Raw genomic sequence first — 15032 nt, 5'->3', positions numbered from 1 at the left:
CGATAACAATCACAGCAATAATACTAATAACGAAAGACCTTTTTTTGTGGAGGGGGGGAGCTGACTAAATAATAATAATAATAATAGTGGGGCGGGGGGGGGGCGTCCCTTTTCCCTCCTCCTCCTCCCGGGCCGGGTCTCCTCGCGAGTTGCGCCTCCTCGGGGCCTCCCTCTCCTCCTCCCTCCTCCTCCGGGGAGGAGGCGGCTTGTTTACCGGGGCCTGGGCCTGGAGGTCTGGAGGGCTGGGGGTCTGGTGGGCCTGGCCGAGGAGGAGGCGGAGGCGGAGGCGGAGGAGGCGGGCCTGCCTGCGAGGCCGCGGCCTCTTTTCTACCTCAGGAGGAGCAGCAGCAGCGTCGTCGTCGCCGCCGCCTTCGTCGTCGAAGGGAAAGAGAAGGAGGAGGAGGAGAAGGGAGGCCTGGTCCTGGTCCTGGTCGCCGCCGCCGCCCTCCTGCTCGGGTCCCCCCCCGCCATCATGCCTCTTCCCGGCGGCGGGCGGCGGGGGGCTCCTTCTCCGGGGCTCCTCGCCTTGGTCGCCGTCGCCCTCCTGGCCGGGGCGGGCCAAGCCGAGAGTGAGTGGGGGGGGGGGGAGATGGGGGGCGGAATGGGGTGGGGGGAGCAGAAGGGGAGAGGGGGGATATGGGGGGTATGAGGCTATGGGGTGGGGGGAGCAGGACAGGGGGTGCAGAAAAGCGAGTGGGGGGATATAGGGTGGGGGGGGTAATGGTAATCGTAGGACTTCTCGGGTGGGGGGAGATGGGGGGCAACGGACGGGAGGGAGAAAATCGAGGGGCTCCTGAGGTGGGGGGTGCAGAAAGGTAGAGAGAGGGGGCATGGGATGGTGGATATGGGGGGCGAAGGGGTGGCGGGGAGCAGGACAAGAGGGTGCAGAAAGGCGAGTAAGGAGGGGATATGGGGTGGGGGGTAATGGTAATCGAAGGACTCCTCAGGTGGGGGGATATTGGGGGGAATAGGGGGTGGACAGGAGGGAGAAAGAAAATTGAGGGGCTCCTGAGGTGGGGGTGCAGAAGGGGAGAGGGGGTGGAACATGGGGTGGGGGTGAACAGAGAGAATAGGGGGTGAACAGACAGGAGGGAGAAAATAATCAAAAGGGCTCCTGAGGTACGGGGTGAATGGGATAGAGAAAGGGGGTAATAGGGGGGCAGGAATAGGGGGTGGGGGTGGATGGACAGGAGGGAGAGGGAATCGAGGGGCTCCTGGGCTGGGGGGTAACAGCCAGAAGGGTCAGTGAGTTGGGGGGTGGGCCCTTCACGGCAGGTGTCAGGAGAAAACCGGCCTTGGCTTTTGCAGCCCACCCCCCCCCCCATTGGGGGGACTCAAAACCTTGCTTCCTGGACGTGGGCCCTCTTTGTATCTCTGCCCCATAGCGGACCTCAAGGGGCCCCAACTGGGCTGGAGACTCCAAGCCCAGGTGCCTGGCTGCGGATTGGAGGCCTCTGGGGGTGGGGCTCCCGACATCTGGCCGCACTTGCTGGAGGGCGTGTGGGGAGGAGAGGAGGTCTTTGGGGTGCCCCCCCAGTAGTTATGGGGAGTTCTGGCTGGTGGGGAGCCATCTGCAGTATGTTAATTGGGATGGTCGGGGTTGCATTGGAGGGACGGAGTGATTTTGGACTTGGAGTTGCGCTCCGGAGTGTTTGCAGTGCGTTTAGTAGAATCCTAGAATTTGCAGAGTTTTAACGGACGCCAAATGTCACTTGGCCCGACCCCTTGCATGCTTTTGCCCAACGTGGGGCTCAGACCCACGGCCCTACTTCTTACTGCCAGCTCGACTAGACTTAAATTGTCCTTGAAAGGGGGTAACTGTTCAAGATTGGGGTGTTGTTGTCAGTGGTGCCCGTCGGTGTGTCTGCGATGCGCTTGGCAGTGGTGGAAGACTTAAAACGTAATGGTCAAGAGTTGCAATGGAAGGGGGTGCTTTTGAGGGAGGCCTTGGGTGCCAGGTTTAGGGTGCCAGGTTTAAGACCCAGCTGTGGGTATGTACATAGGGGAGATTTCGGGGGCAGTTGCAATATTCGGGGCAGCGCCAGCCATAGGGTTGTAGCCGACGTAAATTGGAATGGCGAGAGGAGACTCGGTTGCATTGGTTAATGGAAGCGCTGCCAGTTTAGGAGACTGGGGTCGCCTTGGCGGGCCGCTCACCCAGATCTTGGGGGGCTGCAACTGGGGAGCGGTTGTGGAAATTTCATTCATCGTGACATTCAGGGAAGAAGACTTCTGGCGCGGAACAGGAGGAGAGGAAAGAGGAGGGTGAAGAAAGAGCTGGATCCCACCTTGGGCAATTCTAGAGCAAGAGACTAGGCCTACTTCCTCCGTTTCCCGAAACTCCTCTTTTTACTTATTCTTTCGTAACTTTGTATTAATGCAATGTTTTTATACGTAACTATGTGTCCTTGCAATGCTCTGTTTAAGTTCTCCGCTGCTGCTGCTCCTCTGAGACGTTGTGGTGCAGAAATCAATTAACTAACAAATAAGAGTAGTAGATTGAAATCACAACCCAAGGCGTCCCGCTCAGGGAAGTCCTCTGGGGTGATTTTTCGGTATCGCGAATGGTAGTAGCAGAAGATTTAAATCCTAATGACAGGGTGTGTCTAGAGACGAGACCGCTGGGGTGGTTGCTCCATTTACTACTGGTATTATTACTGGGAGTAGCCTCAATTATAATAGTAGAGGGCACGTGAAGAGGAGAGACCTCTGGGCTGATGCTTTTCTCATAACAGGAGTGGCCACGATTCGTGTTTTTGACTTGTCGAGAGTTTGTTTTATTGATATAAACAGTATTACGGCGGCACGCTAGCAGTAACAGTGGTAGGCGTTATTCTCGTATCTGCATAATTAGAATTGGGAGTAGCAGCCTGGAAGTGTGGTCTACTCAGAATCCACTGGTTCAGTGGGGTTTGCTTCGGGGTCAGTGTGTGTGGGCTTGCATCACCCGTAACGGTAGCTAGTAACTAGTAGAATTAATCATAACAGTTCCAGGGGATTGGAAAGGAGTTGTTTGGGATTATTCCCTCTCTTCTTGTGGTAGTTATGACTTTTGTACTTGCCTGGAGGGCGTTGAGTAATAAGCTTTAACGAAACTGATAAGAGTAGAAATAATAATAATAGTAATAGGAGTGGAGAGCAGATCTCTAGAATTATTCTCTCCTGCATTTGTACATGAGACTTGTTATGTGCCTAGAGATTTTTATATGCTTCACAAAGCAAGTTTCCTTTAGTTAGTTATCAAAAGCATCTGTACGCCGCTTAGCACCCAAAAGTATTGAAGCAGTTGTACGAGACGACGGAAAGGCATTCAGCCGAAATAAAATAACATAAAACGTAGTTTAGGCTTCATAAGCCGTTAGTAGGGCAGGGCGATATCTGTGATCTGTCACCAGTTAAACATCGCGGCAGACCGATAGATCACGATGTCTGGAATAAGGATGGAGGCGAGAGGAGCCTGAAAAGTCGTTGGCACGCTCTGAAAGTGTAAGATCGTTGGCTGATGCCTCTGAATGTCAGAGGGAAGATCGTTCCCGCGCGTGTGTCTCTTTTTAAGGCGTCACGCGGGAGACAAATGAATAAAAGCGAAAATATCACAAGGAAAAGCTGTGTTACGCTAAAACCGTAACAAGACGGAAGAGGCGGCGAGCACGAAAGCAGGCATGAGATAATAAACAGATCGCGCTTATCTTCCCAGAGGCCTCCTTCTCCGCGCATCCTGACCATCCATAACAGTAATTAAGTGCCACACTGGATTCCGTGGCCCGGTTGGCATGCCATGGTTCTGTTCCAGGTGGCATCTCCTGGGCAGCTGCTGTCGGTCAGCGCAGGAGACATTGCTGAGATAGATGGACCCCCTCGCCCACTTGCCGCTTGCAGGAGGGAGGCGATTCTGCTCCCAAGGCAGCTTCCTGCTGAAACCGGCGCTTCCTTCAGACCCATGAGGACTTGAACCTTGGCTTGTTTGTAAGGAAAGGACCGTCTCTCTGGGGCAGAGCAGCTGGGAGAAGGAAGTGGAGGAGAGGGGTTGGCCCAGTGCTCCTTGCTTCGCTAAGAGTTGGGGGGTCCTGCAGGGCGCATCCCCCTTCTGCCACGGTGAGGCCCCATGTCGGAGCTGATTGGTTCAGCACCTGGCAACAATCATTATAATTTCAGGAAAAAATATCTGGCAGAAATCCTGGAGAGAGCTGCTGCCAGCCAGTGCGGGCAGTACTGAGCTAGATGGAGTCAGCGGCCCTGATTCTGCGCAAGGCAGCTTCCTCTGTAGCTCCCAGATTTTGGGAGAAGGAACTCCCTGTTAAGTTGTAAGATACTCACGTCTGCGAGAGTTTCATTGTCTGGGAGAGAATATATAGATATATTAGAAGCAGTCTGTGGGGAGCAGCGCTGGTGTGGGTCTGTGCCGACCTACAGGTTGAGCAGGCTGTTATTTGGGGCTGTGTGGGGCCAGTCTGTCCTCCCTCGTGGCTCCTGGGCAGTTGCATCACTTGTGTTTTGGGATGTATTTTGGCCGCGATGCCGGGTTCCTCGAACCGGGCCAGAAAGAGCGATGCCGGCAGTGGGGGGCTTTCATTTGGAGCAGTGGCTTAATAACAGCAGGAAGAAAGACACCTGTTGAGGAGATGAATCACCTGGAAGCTGGCTTATCAGAACTCTCCCGTTTCCAGGCCAAAGTTCCTTGCTTTGCGTCTCTCTCTCGCGCGCGTATGAGCAGGGATCGTTCTGTTTGGTGGGGGCCGTCTCTCTCTCTCTCTGGGCGCTTGATGCAAGCAGCTGCCATTATCCCCAATCAAAACACGAAGCAGCCCTTCTGTTTGCTTCCGCGAAACACGCTATATTCCGTTCCTCGTCGCCTTCCTGCCAGGCGATCTCTCTCTGCCTCTCGTTTCCAGAGGAGCAGGAGGAGGAAGAAAGGGGTTCTCCTCCAGAGGTGACCAAGTCCCTCTTAATCTAGTGTTGTGCTTGTGTGAGCACACAGTCTGGCTCCCAGCTGAAGCGGCCTGCTTGTTCAGCCCGTAAAACTCCGGGGCATGTGCCCTCTCTGCCCCCTTCCCTCCCACAGTTTGCTGGGACTGGCGTTTCCAATTTTGACTTCTCGTTCGGCTTCTCAGGCCAGACTGGTTCTGCCCCTGCGAAACCCAGAGATGGGCATCACTTTCAGGAGGGGGAGATGCAAATTTAATACAGCCCTCTACCGTTTGGAATGGATTTAAGAAAGAAAGAGAGAAAGAAAGAGAGAGAGAGAGAGAGAGAGAGAGAGAAAGAGAGAGAGAGAGAGAGAGAGAGAAAGAAAGAGAGAGAGAAAGAAAGAAAGAAAGAAAGAAAGAAAGAAAGAAAGAAAGAAAGAAAGAAAGAAAGAAAGACAGACCACTGGTCTGGTTTCATAGTTTTGTAGTAACCCCTCCCTGGAACCTTATGGTGACAGATGGGATAAAAAAATAATAATAATTTTGTAAGTAAATAAACACAGTCGGTTTGGAAGCAGTTAGGCATTGCAGTGCCAAACAAGCACCCCATAATAACTGGAGGTGGCCCTTATACTCTGCACAGTTTTCGTTCTTCCCCTTCCCTCTCTTTCCCCCCCAGTGGTACATTCTTTGGTTTTCCCCCCAGTGTGTTAGAAAAAAACGAGGCGGTCGATCTGAGAAATGCGTTTGGCAACCTCGGACGTGACCTAAGCCATTTTCTGAAGTGCGTTCCTTGAAAGCGCTGGAAAACAAAACTCTTATTCTTCTGGACGGGACTAAGGATTGTTTTAGTTGTTGTTGGTGTTGGGGGGGGGGTTTCTTACCCCGGATACGGCTTGTTGTTTTATTGTGTAGGGAAGCCCCGTGGTTTTGAGATCCCAAAAGTTGGTTCCTTACGCGAGGCTTTGCAGAGAGAGGAAAAAGAAGTTTTGGTTCCCCCCGGCTTTTACTACATAGCCAGAATGCAAGGAGCTCGGACTTGTGAAAGCTGCCTTGCGCCACGTTCGTCCATCCAGCTTGATACAGGCTACACTGGCTGGCAGCAGCTGCTTTTCAGCGGGGAACATTCCCCCGCCTGGCGCTGAGCAACATCACAACAGGTTTTGAGCATGAGAGACGGTTCCTTGAGTTTCCCCCGTCCGCTGCGAGTCCGTACGCAGTGAGGTTACTCGCGAGCAAGTGACTTCTGACCCAGCTGCCGGCCGTGTTTACGTGCATCCGAGTTAAAGTTTGACATCGCGCGTTGCAATGCTTAACCGGGGGATAACTAGGAGCAGGGCTGTTTTCTCCACGCTTAAGCAGAGGCGGTGTGGGTCGTGCCGCCTTCCAGGCCTCCCCACAAGCGTTCCTCAAACGGGTCCCGAACCGCTGCTGTCCCTCCCCTCAAAAACCGCCCGCTGCACCAGTCCCCCAAACGGCTTCTCTGGACTGTGGCATTTGGAACACAGAGGGGTATAATTGCGCCCCTCCTGTCTATATATCCGTCCTTTGGCTATATATAAAAGCGGCCACATTTGTGCAAGCGTTATTCCATGCAAAACACGGAGCGGCGTTCTGGGGCTTGGGGGTGCGCCAACAGACGTTTTTTGAGGCTGCTCTTCTGCCAGACTTCCCTCCCGTAGAAGCGCGCAGCAGGCTGCCAGCCCGTGCAGAGTGGCAGGGCGCGTGTCCTTGTTTTGAAAGTGCTGCCCCGAAACATGGAGCAGAAATGGAAATAATAGAAAGCGACGATGAACAAGGGTAGGCCGGCCCTCTTGCAGGTTCTGTTCTCGGTGGCGTCGCTGCTGCCGCGTCAGTGTGGGCAATATGGAGCTTGCTAGAATATCGGTAGCTTCTTCCGTCCTTATTTCAATCAGACGATGAGGACTAGCAACCTGCTTTGCATTTAAGGGAAGGAGCAGGGCTTTGTATGCCTAGCAGGTCCCGGGTTCATTCCCTCTGCATAGGGCCGGGATTCCCGCCTGCCTGAACCCGCAGGGAACCCTCGCTGCCAGTCAGTGCTGCCAGCACTGGGTTCAGTGGTCTGGCTGCCCAAGGCCCCTTTCCTGGGCTCCTGAAATGGCAGCGATGCGAAGAAAGGCTTGTTACACAACCTCAGGTCCTTGCCAAAGCCGTGTGCTCACCCTCCACGGCAGGCTTTGGCAACCTGGTGCCCTCCAGACGCTCTGGAGTGCAATATCCCCCCCCCCGACCCCCGGGTTTTTTAGTCCAAAAGCTCTGGAGGAGGGGGCACCAAGCTGGCAAAGGCTACCCAGAGCCCCCCAACACGACTGCTCTGCAAGAGGCGCCGACTCCCAGTTCTAACCAACCTAGTGTGGAAAGAGCCACACGCCCTTCGCTGCCTCATTAACAATACTATAAAAGTGGAGGCTTTAAACGGAGACCTGGGTACAATTCAATAAAACTTTCCCACTGAGTTTGTTTTGTTTGGTTTCTGTTTTTTAAGGCCCTTCGGAGAACTCTTGTAAAGAGAGAGAGAGAGAGAGGGAAAGAAAGAAAGAAAGAAAGAAAGAAAGAAAGAAAGAAAGAAAGAAAGAAAGAAAGAAAAGCATTAGTCGGATCTGTCCTGTGTGCAGCAGACTTGGAGAAGTCGCAGCTTGCATTTCACAACTGTTAAGAATCATATTCTTTCATATTTTAGACAGCCTGCTTCCCCCAAATATTTAATGCAATTTTCACCAACCTGCACTGGACTACTACTACCATCAACCCCTGTCGGGTAACCAGGTTGAGAAAAGCTGATTTAACGGGGGGGGGGGGGAGGAACCAAAGGGTGTGGGTGGCTCCCTCTCCTCCCCATCCTACCCCCTGGGAATAACCTCAGATATCGGGGGCACATGTCCTGCATCATTCCCGGCAAACTGTAACTAGGCAAGCAGAGGAGAGTCTTTCTGACAAAAAAAGATTGCGCCGGTTTCTTTCATTTAGAGGGCTGGCCAGCCCCTGGGGCCGCTGAACCTCTCAGCATTCGCAGTATCGAGTCTCCTCAGTCTCCTCTTCTGTTCTTGCCAGGCCCCATCCTTCGTCGCTTGGCATCCGCCCGCATCGGGAGGCAAGGCAAGAGGGGCGAAGTCAGACCGCTGGAGAGTCGCGGCGCCTGCTGCAGCTGTTTCATGCCCCTTTAAGGCAGCTGCGGCTTCGCTGGGAGAATGCAGGGAACTGTAGTTTCTTGCGGGCGCCGGTAGTTCTTAGGAGTCCCGTGTTCCCTGAGTTCCCTGTGTGGGGAAGAGAGGCTGGCTCTTTAAAGGCACACGAAAGAACATAAGAAGATCTTTCTGGGTCAGGCTGACGCTCTTCTTGCCCATCGTCCCGTTCTCACAGAGATGCGGGTGCGAAACCTGCAAGTTGAGCACAAGAGCTCTCTCTCCCCTCCTGCCCTTTCCAGCAAGTGCTATTTGGAAGCATTTGGCTCCCAGTGGAGTACAGGGTCAGGTTCAAGGTGCTGCTTTTGACCTTTCAAGCCCTTCACGGCCTAGGACCCTCGTACCTACGGGACCGCCTCTCCCGGTCTGCCCCACGGAGAGCCTCAAGGTCCATAAATAGCAACACCCTAGTGGTCCCGGGCCCTAAGGAAGTCAGATTAGCCTCAACCAGAGCCAGGGCCTTTTCAACACTGGCTCCGGCCTGGTGGAACTCTCTGCCTCATGAGACCAGGGCCTTGCGGGATCTGATTTCTTTCCGCAGGACCTGCAAGACAGAGTTGTTCCACCTGGCCTTTGGCTCAGAATCAGTTTGATTCCCTCCCTCTCTTTCTTTTTCCTTTCTCCTCCTATGAAGAGATTGCTCCCTAATTGTTTTAATGTTGTATCTTAATTTTTTAAATTGTATTTTAATCAGCTTGTTTTTATTATTGGTTGTTAGCCGCCCTGAGCCCGGTCTTGGCTGGGGAGGGCAGGGTCTAAATAAATTATTATTATTATTATTATTATTATTATTATTATTATTATTAATTTCCTGCTCCCACTCTCTGAATTTGCCCAACCCTCTTTCAAAGAGCTTGCCGACCGTCGCATTCCTCCTGCGGCGGCGAGTTCCAGAGTTGAACGGCTGAGAATTGCGAGAGGGTCTCTTGACAACTCAGATGGCACAGACTACAGGATTTTTTGGCGCCGGCGGTGGGTGGGTGGGTGGGGGGAAGCCGTGACGAATCGAAATGGCACGGTGCTGCTTCAAATGCGAAGTGCAGAGGCCGCCCCTCGTGAGTCATGAAAGGTTTGTTATCCAGATTGTTTACTACAAACACGCTCTTGCTGCGTTCCAGAATTGCCCTCGCTCTTTCGGTGCCTCAAGGGTACGCCACCTTCGGAGCTTATGTAAGATGCTCTCTCACCGCCCCCCACCCCACCCCAAACGGCTGGCTGGCAACCAACATCTTTGTTGTTTTTGCATTGTGTGTTTCTGGGACTTGTGCTTTGCTTTAAAATTTAGGTTTGGGGTGCGTGTGCCGAGAAGGTTCCGATTCTGCTCAGGCTGGGGGTGAGGGAGGCTGTCCGCCTCGCTCAGCGCTGGAACAGCTCCCTAGGCTTTGTCTCCCAGCCACACTGGAAGGTGTTGCGCATGCAAAGGTGTTGTTGTTTAGTCATTTAGTCGTGTCCGCCTCTGGTGACCCCCTGGACCAGAGCACGCCAGGCCCTCCTGTCTTCCACTGCCTCCCACAGTTTGGTCAAACTCATGCTGGTAGCTTCGAGAACACTGTCCAACCATCTCGTCCTCCGTCGTCCCCTTCTCCTTGCGCCCTCCATCTTTCCCAACATCAGGGTCTTTTCCAGGGAGTCTTCTCTTCTCCTGAGGTGGCCAAAATACTGGAGCCTCAGCTTCAGGATCTGTCCTTCCATGCAAAGGTAGCACCAAGCTATGCCATCCATTCCAGGATATAAATGGCTCTCTAGCACACACCTGCCTTACCCAGCGAAACTTGTGATTCCTGCTTCTCAGGGGGGTTGGACTAGATGTCCCCTAGGGCTCCCTTCCAACTCAGCAACTCAGCAAATGAACCGGGTTGCGTGGCTCAACCAAGGTGCGTCCGTCCAGCAGACTTGACCTCCCTGCTGCCCCGCAATCTCCCCAAACGTTTTCCTCTGGGAATGGGGAGATGGAGGACCGGAACTCAAGGCCGGCCGGTTCTTCCAGAGGCTGGAGCGGCCAGCTGGCCGGCCCAGCAGAGAGGGACCTTGAGTGGCACCTGTGTGTGCCTCTGGCCGAACAACTCCCCGGCCCAGATAACGGCGCAATATCTCGAGCAAGCACATTTTCCCTCAAGGATTTGTTTGTCAAGACGGTTTGCACTTGTAGCTTTCAAGGTTAACAAATAAGTCTAACCTTCTGTGCAGGAACAGGAGCAAAAAAACCCCAGTACTTTGGTTTTCTGCCCCCACTTCGCTTTAAAGGAAAGACAAACAAGTTTTGAGTTGTTTGGACTAAGGAGCGTTGCAAGAAAGGCCAGGAGGATTTGCAAGCCAGAGGTCGCCCGAAAAGTGCCTACTGGCTGCGATGGCGCATGTTCTGGCCCCGGCTACCAGTCGCTGGGAGCCACACACGGGGAGGGTGTCCTCGCTTGCACTCGGGCCCTTTGGAGCCCCAAATTCATGGAGGGGAAGGCCAGAATCGGAGGAAGGGTGTTGTACAAGGGAGGAGAGTTTTGGACTCGAACCCACAACCCTGAGATCAAGAGCTTCAGGCTCTGGCACCTAAGCCATCTTTAACGGGAGAAGGCCAGTCTGGCTGGGTCTTCAGCTGGCGGGTCAGGACATATCCACGGACTGCACCCTGGCCCAAAATGGGTGGGTTTGTGGGGTCCTGGTGGTATTTGGTTGGCAGCTGTGGGGTGCCCCCCAGCAAGGCTGTTCTCACCTGAGGGTCAGTTGCCCCCTTTTGCAGCCAGGCAAAGAGGAGGTTTCAGCAGCTTGGGGGGGGGGGGCGAAGTGTGTTGTTGGTGTTGTTTAGTGGTGTCCGCCTCTTGGTGACCCCATGGACCAGAGCACGCCAGGCACTCCTGCCTTCCACTGCCTCCCTCATGCTGGTAGCTTCGAGAACACTGTCCCCCCATCTCGTCCTCTGTTGCCCCCTTCTCCTTGTGCCCTCCATCTTTCCCAGCATCAGGGTCTTTTCCAGGGAGTCTTCTCTTCTCATGAGGTGGCCGTTCATCTTGGGTGCCCTGCTTGGCATAGTTCATAGCTTCTCTGAGTTATTCAAGCCCCTTCGCCACGGCAAGGCAGTGATCCATGAAGGGGGGGGGTGAAGTGTAAGATGGACCAAAACCAGCACAAGGCAGCTCTCTGGGTTCCTCTTTAAATCAGCTCAGCTTCGCGTTCAGAACGCCGCAAGCTCACTCCCAGGTGACAGTGTCTCCAGGTAACGCCCGAAAATCTGGAGAGCCATTTCTGCCAGTCAGTGCAGGTGGCAAGGAGCTAGATGGGCCTGGGAGCCGCGAGGGCCGTCGACTCAGATACCTTAATAAAAAGAGGAGGTTCGCGGCAGGTGACGGCTGCCTGCCACAACGGAGAAGGCGTAGAATACTTCAGCTATCTTGTGGAAGGGGAGTTAATCTAAACCGCTGCAGGATGGGTCCGTCAGTGGCTCTTAGTCGAACCTCCAGACTCAGCGGCAGTCTACTTGTGAACATTAGTCCTCGCGGCACAAACGAGGCAAAGCTGTTTGCAGGCTTCCCAAAAGCTTCCGGTCGGATTCTGCGCCAAATGCAAACCACCTGTTTAAATCGATACGTTCAACTTGCCCCACAAGGAACCCTTAAAATGACAAACTGGGGGCAAAACGTTTTACTTCCTTTGTCTCTCTGCTGATTTTTTTGCTTCTTTAAGAGGAAACCGTTGTCCAGGGGCCCCTTTTCCAGCCTTGCCTTTATAAAGACGCGAGATCGACGCCGCGTTTCTTTCTGCGTCTTTAAAAAGAGGGGAAGGTGAAAAATTCCACTGCCGATTGACAAGGCGGCCTGGACCTCTTGCCAGAAGAATGCCGTTGAGCAGCCATATTGTTCCAGATTCCGCAGCAGCACTGCCAGCTGAAAAATTTATTTGCGATTAATGGGCTTTAAACAATTACTCGTAAAAGGAGCTTTCGAGTTTTAATTGCACGGGGAGAAGGCAACTCTGGAGCCGGCCTTGCGGTCCAATTCGTCCCCTCTGGGTCCCTCTATCCCGATCAGCTCCTGGATGAGCTCAAGGTTGCAGCAACATTCAGTGTCCTGGGCTTTTGGCCCCCGAACTTGCAAGCGGGCTCCAGCAAGGCGTTTCCAAATACCTGGCCTTAGGCTGCTGCCGCTTGCCTACACAGGGACACGCAGTGAAGTGGCCTAGCTGGATGCCTTGCGGTGACATTTGTCGGGGTTAAGCACGGGCGACCTTTGCAGGTATTGGGTTGCCTGGCCTCGGCCGCCTCTGGCCCCACCTCTGGCCCAGCTCTCCTTCTCTCTGGGACACGTGCGGCCGTTTAGAGAAAGGGGCAGGATAGGAACGCAGCAAAGAATAGTAATATTCAGACAAGAAAGACCCCTTGGAATCGACGGACTTGGCGTTTGTCGATAGGGCAGGGCGATATCTGGTTTTCAGTGTCATGACATGCCACCAGTTGTGATATACAGTGGTACCTTGGTTCTCAAACGCCTTGGGACTCAAACAACTTGGAACCCAAACATTGCAAACCCAGAAGTAAGTGTTCCGGTTTGCAAACTTATTTCGAAAGTGCTTCGTTTTGAGTGTTACGCTTCCGATTTGAGTTTTATGCTGAGGTCTGTCTGGTTTTGCTGTTTATTTTGCGTTTTTGTATTTGCGGCCCTTTTTTTGTTTTTGTGACTGTGTGGAACTCAGTTCGGCTACTGATAAATTGATTGTGTGACTGCAGCACATTGTTTATCGCTTTCATTTTATGGACCGAGGGTCTCGTTAGATAGTAAAATTCATGTTAAGTTGCTGTTTTAGGGGTTGTTTTTAAAGGTCTGGAATGGATTAATCCGTTTTGCATTACTTTGTATGGGAAAGCGCACCTTGGTTTTGGAATGCTTTGGTTTTGAAACGGACTTCCGGAACGGATTCAGTTTGAGAACCAATATTATATCACGGTGTCCGAAATAAGGATGGAGTTATGGAGAGGCGCTGGATGGCTCCACGCTTTTCTCCGCATTGTGATTTCTGCGCAGCGCACAAGTATAATGATCCTTGACATTATAGAATCATGAAACCGGTATCACAATATTGATATATCGCCTAGTCCTATTCATCATATATGCTGGTTTCAGTGGATCTGTTTTGAGTACGAGTAATGCCAACCGCGGGTGGGACGCGGGTGGCGCTGTGGGTTCAACCACAGAGCCTAGGACTTGCCCATCAGAAGGTCGGCGGTTCGAATCCCCACGACAGGGTGAGCTCCTGTTGTTCAGTCCCTGCTCCTGCCAACCTAGCAGTTCGAAAGCACGTCAAAGTGCAAGTAGATAAATAGGTACCACTCCGGCGGGAAGGTAAACGGCATTTCCGTGCGCTGCTCTGGTTCGCCAGAAGCAGCTTAGTCCTGCTGGCCACATGACCCGGAAGCTGTACGCCGGCTCCCTCGGCCAATAAAGCGAGATGAGCGCCGCAACCCCAGAGTCGGCCACGACTGGACCTAATGGTCAGGGGTCCCTTTACCTTTACCTTAATGCCAACCCATTGAAATCGAAGGACATGGGCTAACTAATCAGGCCCATGAATTTCAGCGGGTCTACTCTGAGTGCAGTTTAGCAGGGCTCCTTTGGGAAGAAAGGCGTGCTATAAATCCAGTAATAAGCAGGATAAAATGTAACCCGCTCCCTCCCAACGCTGCTAGGGTGGCCTGTCGCTGTCGTGGCCAGTGGCCACGGAGCGAATTAGCTCAAATCCCCTCTCAGAGCCGGCCAAATTGGCTTTTGGAGATGAAGACTTTTAAGCGCCGGCAGCTTATCCCACAGCTGGGAGGGGATATTAATCCCCGGCCCTCTGGTTATCCAATGCAGATTAGCATGTCTAAATCAGATTATGACACCGGAGGAGCGTCTTCGTGGCCAAGGGCTTGTGGGAGGGGGGAGGCAGAGGCAGATAGTTGGAGTGGCTGGATTCAGATTCCCAAGACCAGCCCTTCCTGTCCCAAGCGGTGGCCCTCTGGGTTGGCCCAAGTGAAATAGAGGCCAGGCAAGGGATGGGCAACCCTCTCCCCAAAAAGGGCAAGGGTGGGGGGAGAGAGGTTTGGGGTTTTCACATGCTGTGGGTTTGCCCTTTGGGGCTGAGTGGCTGGAAAAGAAAAGCCAAAGGCCCTCTTAATGTAACCCACAGGCAGTTCCTCCCTTGACTGACGTAGGCCTATTGATTTCAATGGCTCTGCTCGGAGTGGAACTCGGATCAGCTGCAAACCCGCAGGGCTTGAAGTTACAGCCGCGTTAGAAACTCAGATATATACCGTATTTTTCGCTCTATAAGACGCACCCGACCATAAGACGCACCTAGTTTTTAGAGGAGGAAAACAAGAAAAAGAATATTCTGAATCTCAGAAGCCAGAACAGCAAGAGGGATCGCTGCGCAGCGAAAGCAGCAATCCCTCTTGCTGTTCTGGCTTCCGAGATACCTGCACAGCCTGCATTCGCTCCATAAGACGCACACACATTCCCCCTTACTTCTTAGGAGGGGGAAAGTGCGTCTTATAGAGTGAAAAATACGGGAAGCCGGACTTCAAACGGCTCCTTAAATCAGGGTTACGGTCTCCAAAACGGAATGTCTAGTTGCCATTTGGGGGCAAGACAGCTCTAAAGTCTTGTTTATCAAATGATGGACTGACTGGCTGGTTCTCAGCTGAACATCTGGCTAGTTCAGAGGACAACCTTGAGCCAGGTTGAGAGCTTTGAGAACAGAAAGTGGCAAATAGAAGGCCTTTGACAATATTTCTTGGAAATTTATGAAGAAAAACTTGGAAGGGATGGGAGTGGGACGAGGGTTTGAAAATGGTATAGAAGCAATTTATTCAGAACAAAAAGCTAAGTTGATAGTGAACAATGTGGTGACAGAGGAGTTTTATATTGAAAAAGGAACACGCCAGGGGTGCCCCTTA

At 52.9% G+C, this 15032-nt stretch overlaps 1 protein-coding gene across 1 annotated transcript in view; it reads left to right on the top strand.

Annotated features, from left to right (window-relative positions):
* Positions 1-435: 435 nt before the first annotated feature.
* INSR (insulin receptor) overlaps positions 436-15032 on the top strand; it is a 55374-nt gene continuing 40777 nt past the window's right edge. Inside the window, exon 1 of the mRNA XM_077921953.1 lies at positions 436-569. Within this exon, the coding sequence (XP_077778079.1) occupies positions 473-569 (97 nt within the window). The 5' untranslated portion in view covers positions 436-472. The remainder of the gene's footprint in view (positions 570-15032) is intronic.

Source organism: Podarcis muralis, chromosome 18 (assembly GCF_964188315.1).
Source record: "Podarcis muralis chromosome 18, rPodMur119.hap1.1, whole genome shotgun sequence".
NCBI classification, from domain to species: domain Eukaryota; kingdom Metazoa; phylum Chordata; class Lepidosauria; order Squamata; family Lacertidae; genus Podarcis; species Podarcis muralis.
The sequence above is the reverse complement of the archived record's forward strand: the minus strand, read 5'-3'. Positions and strand labels throughout refer to the sequence as shown.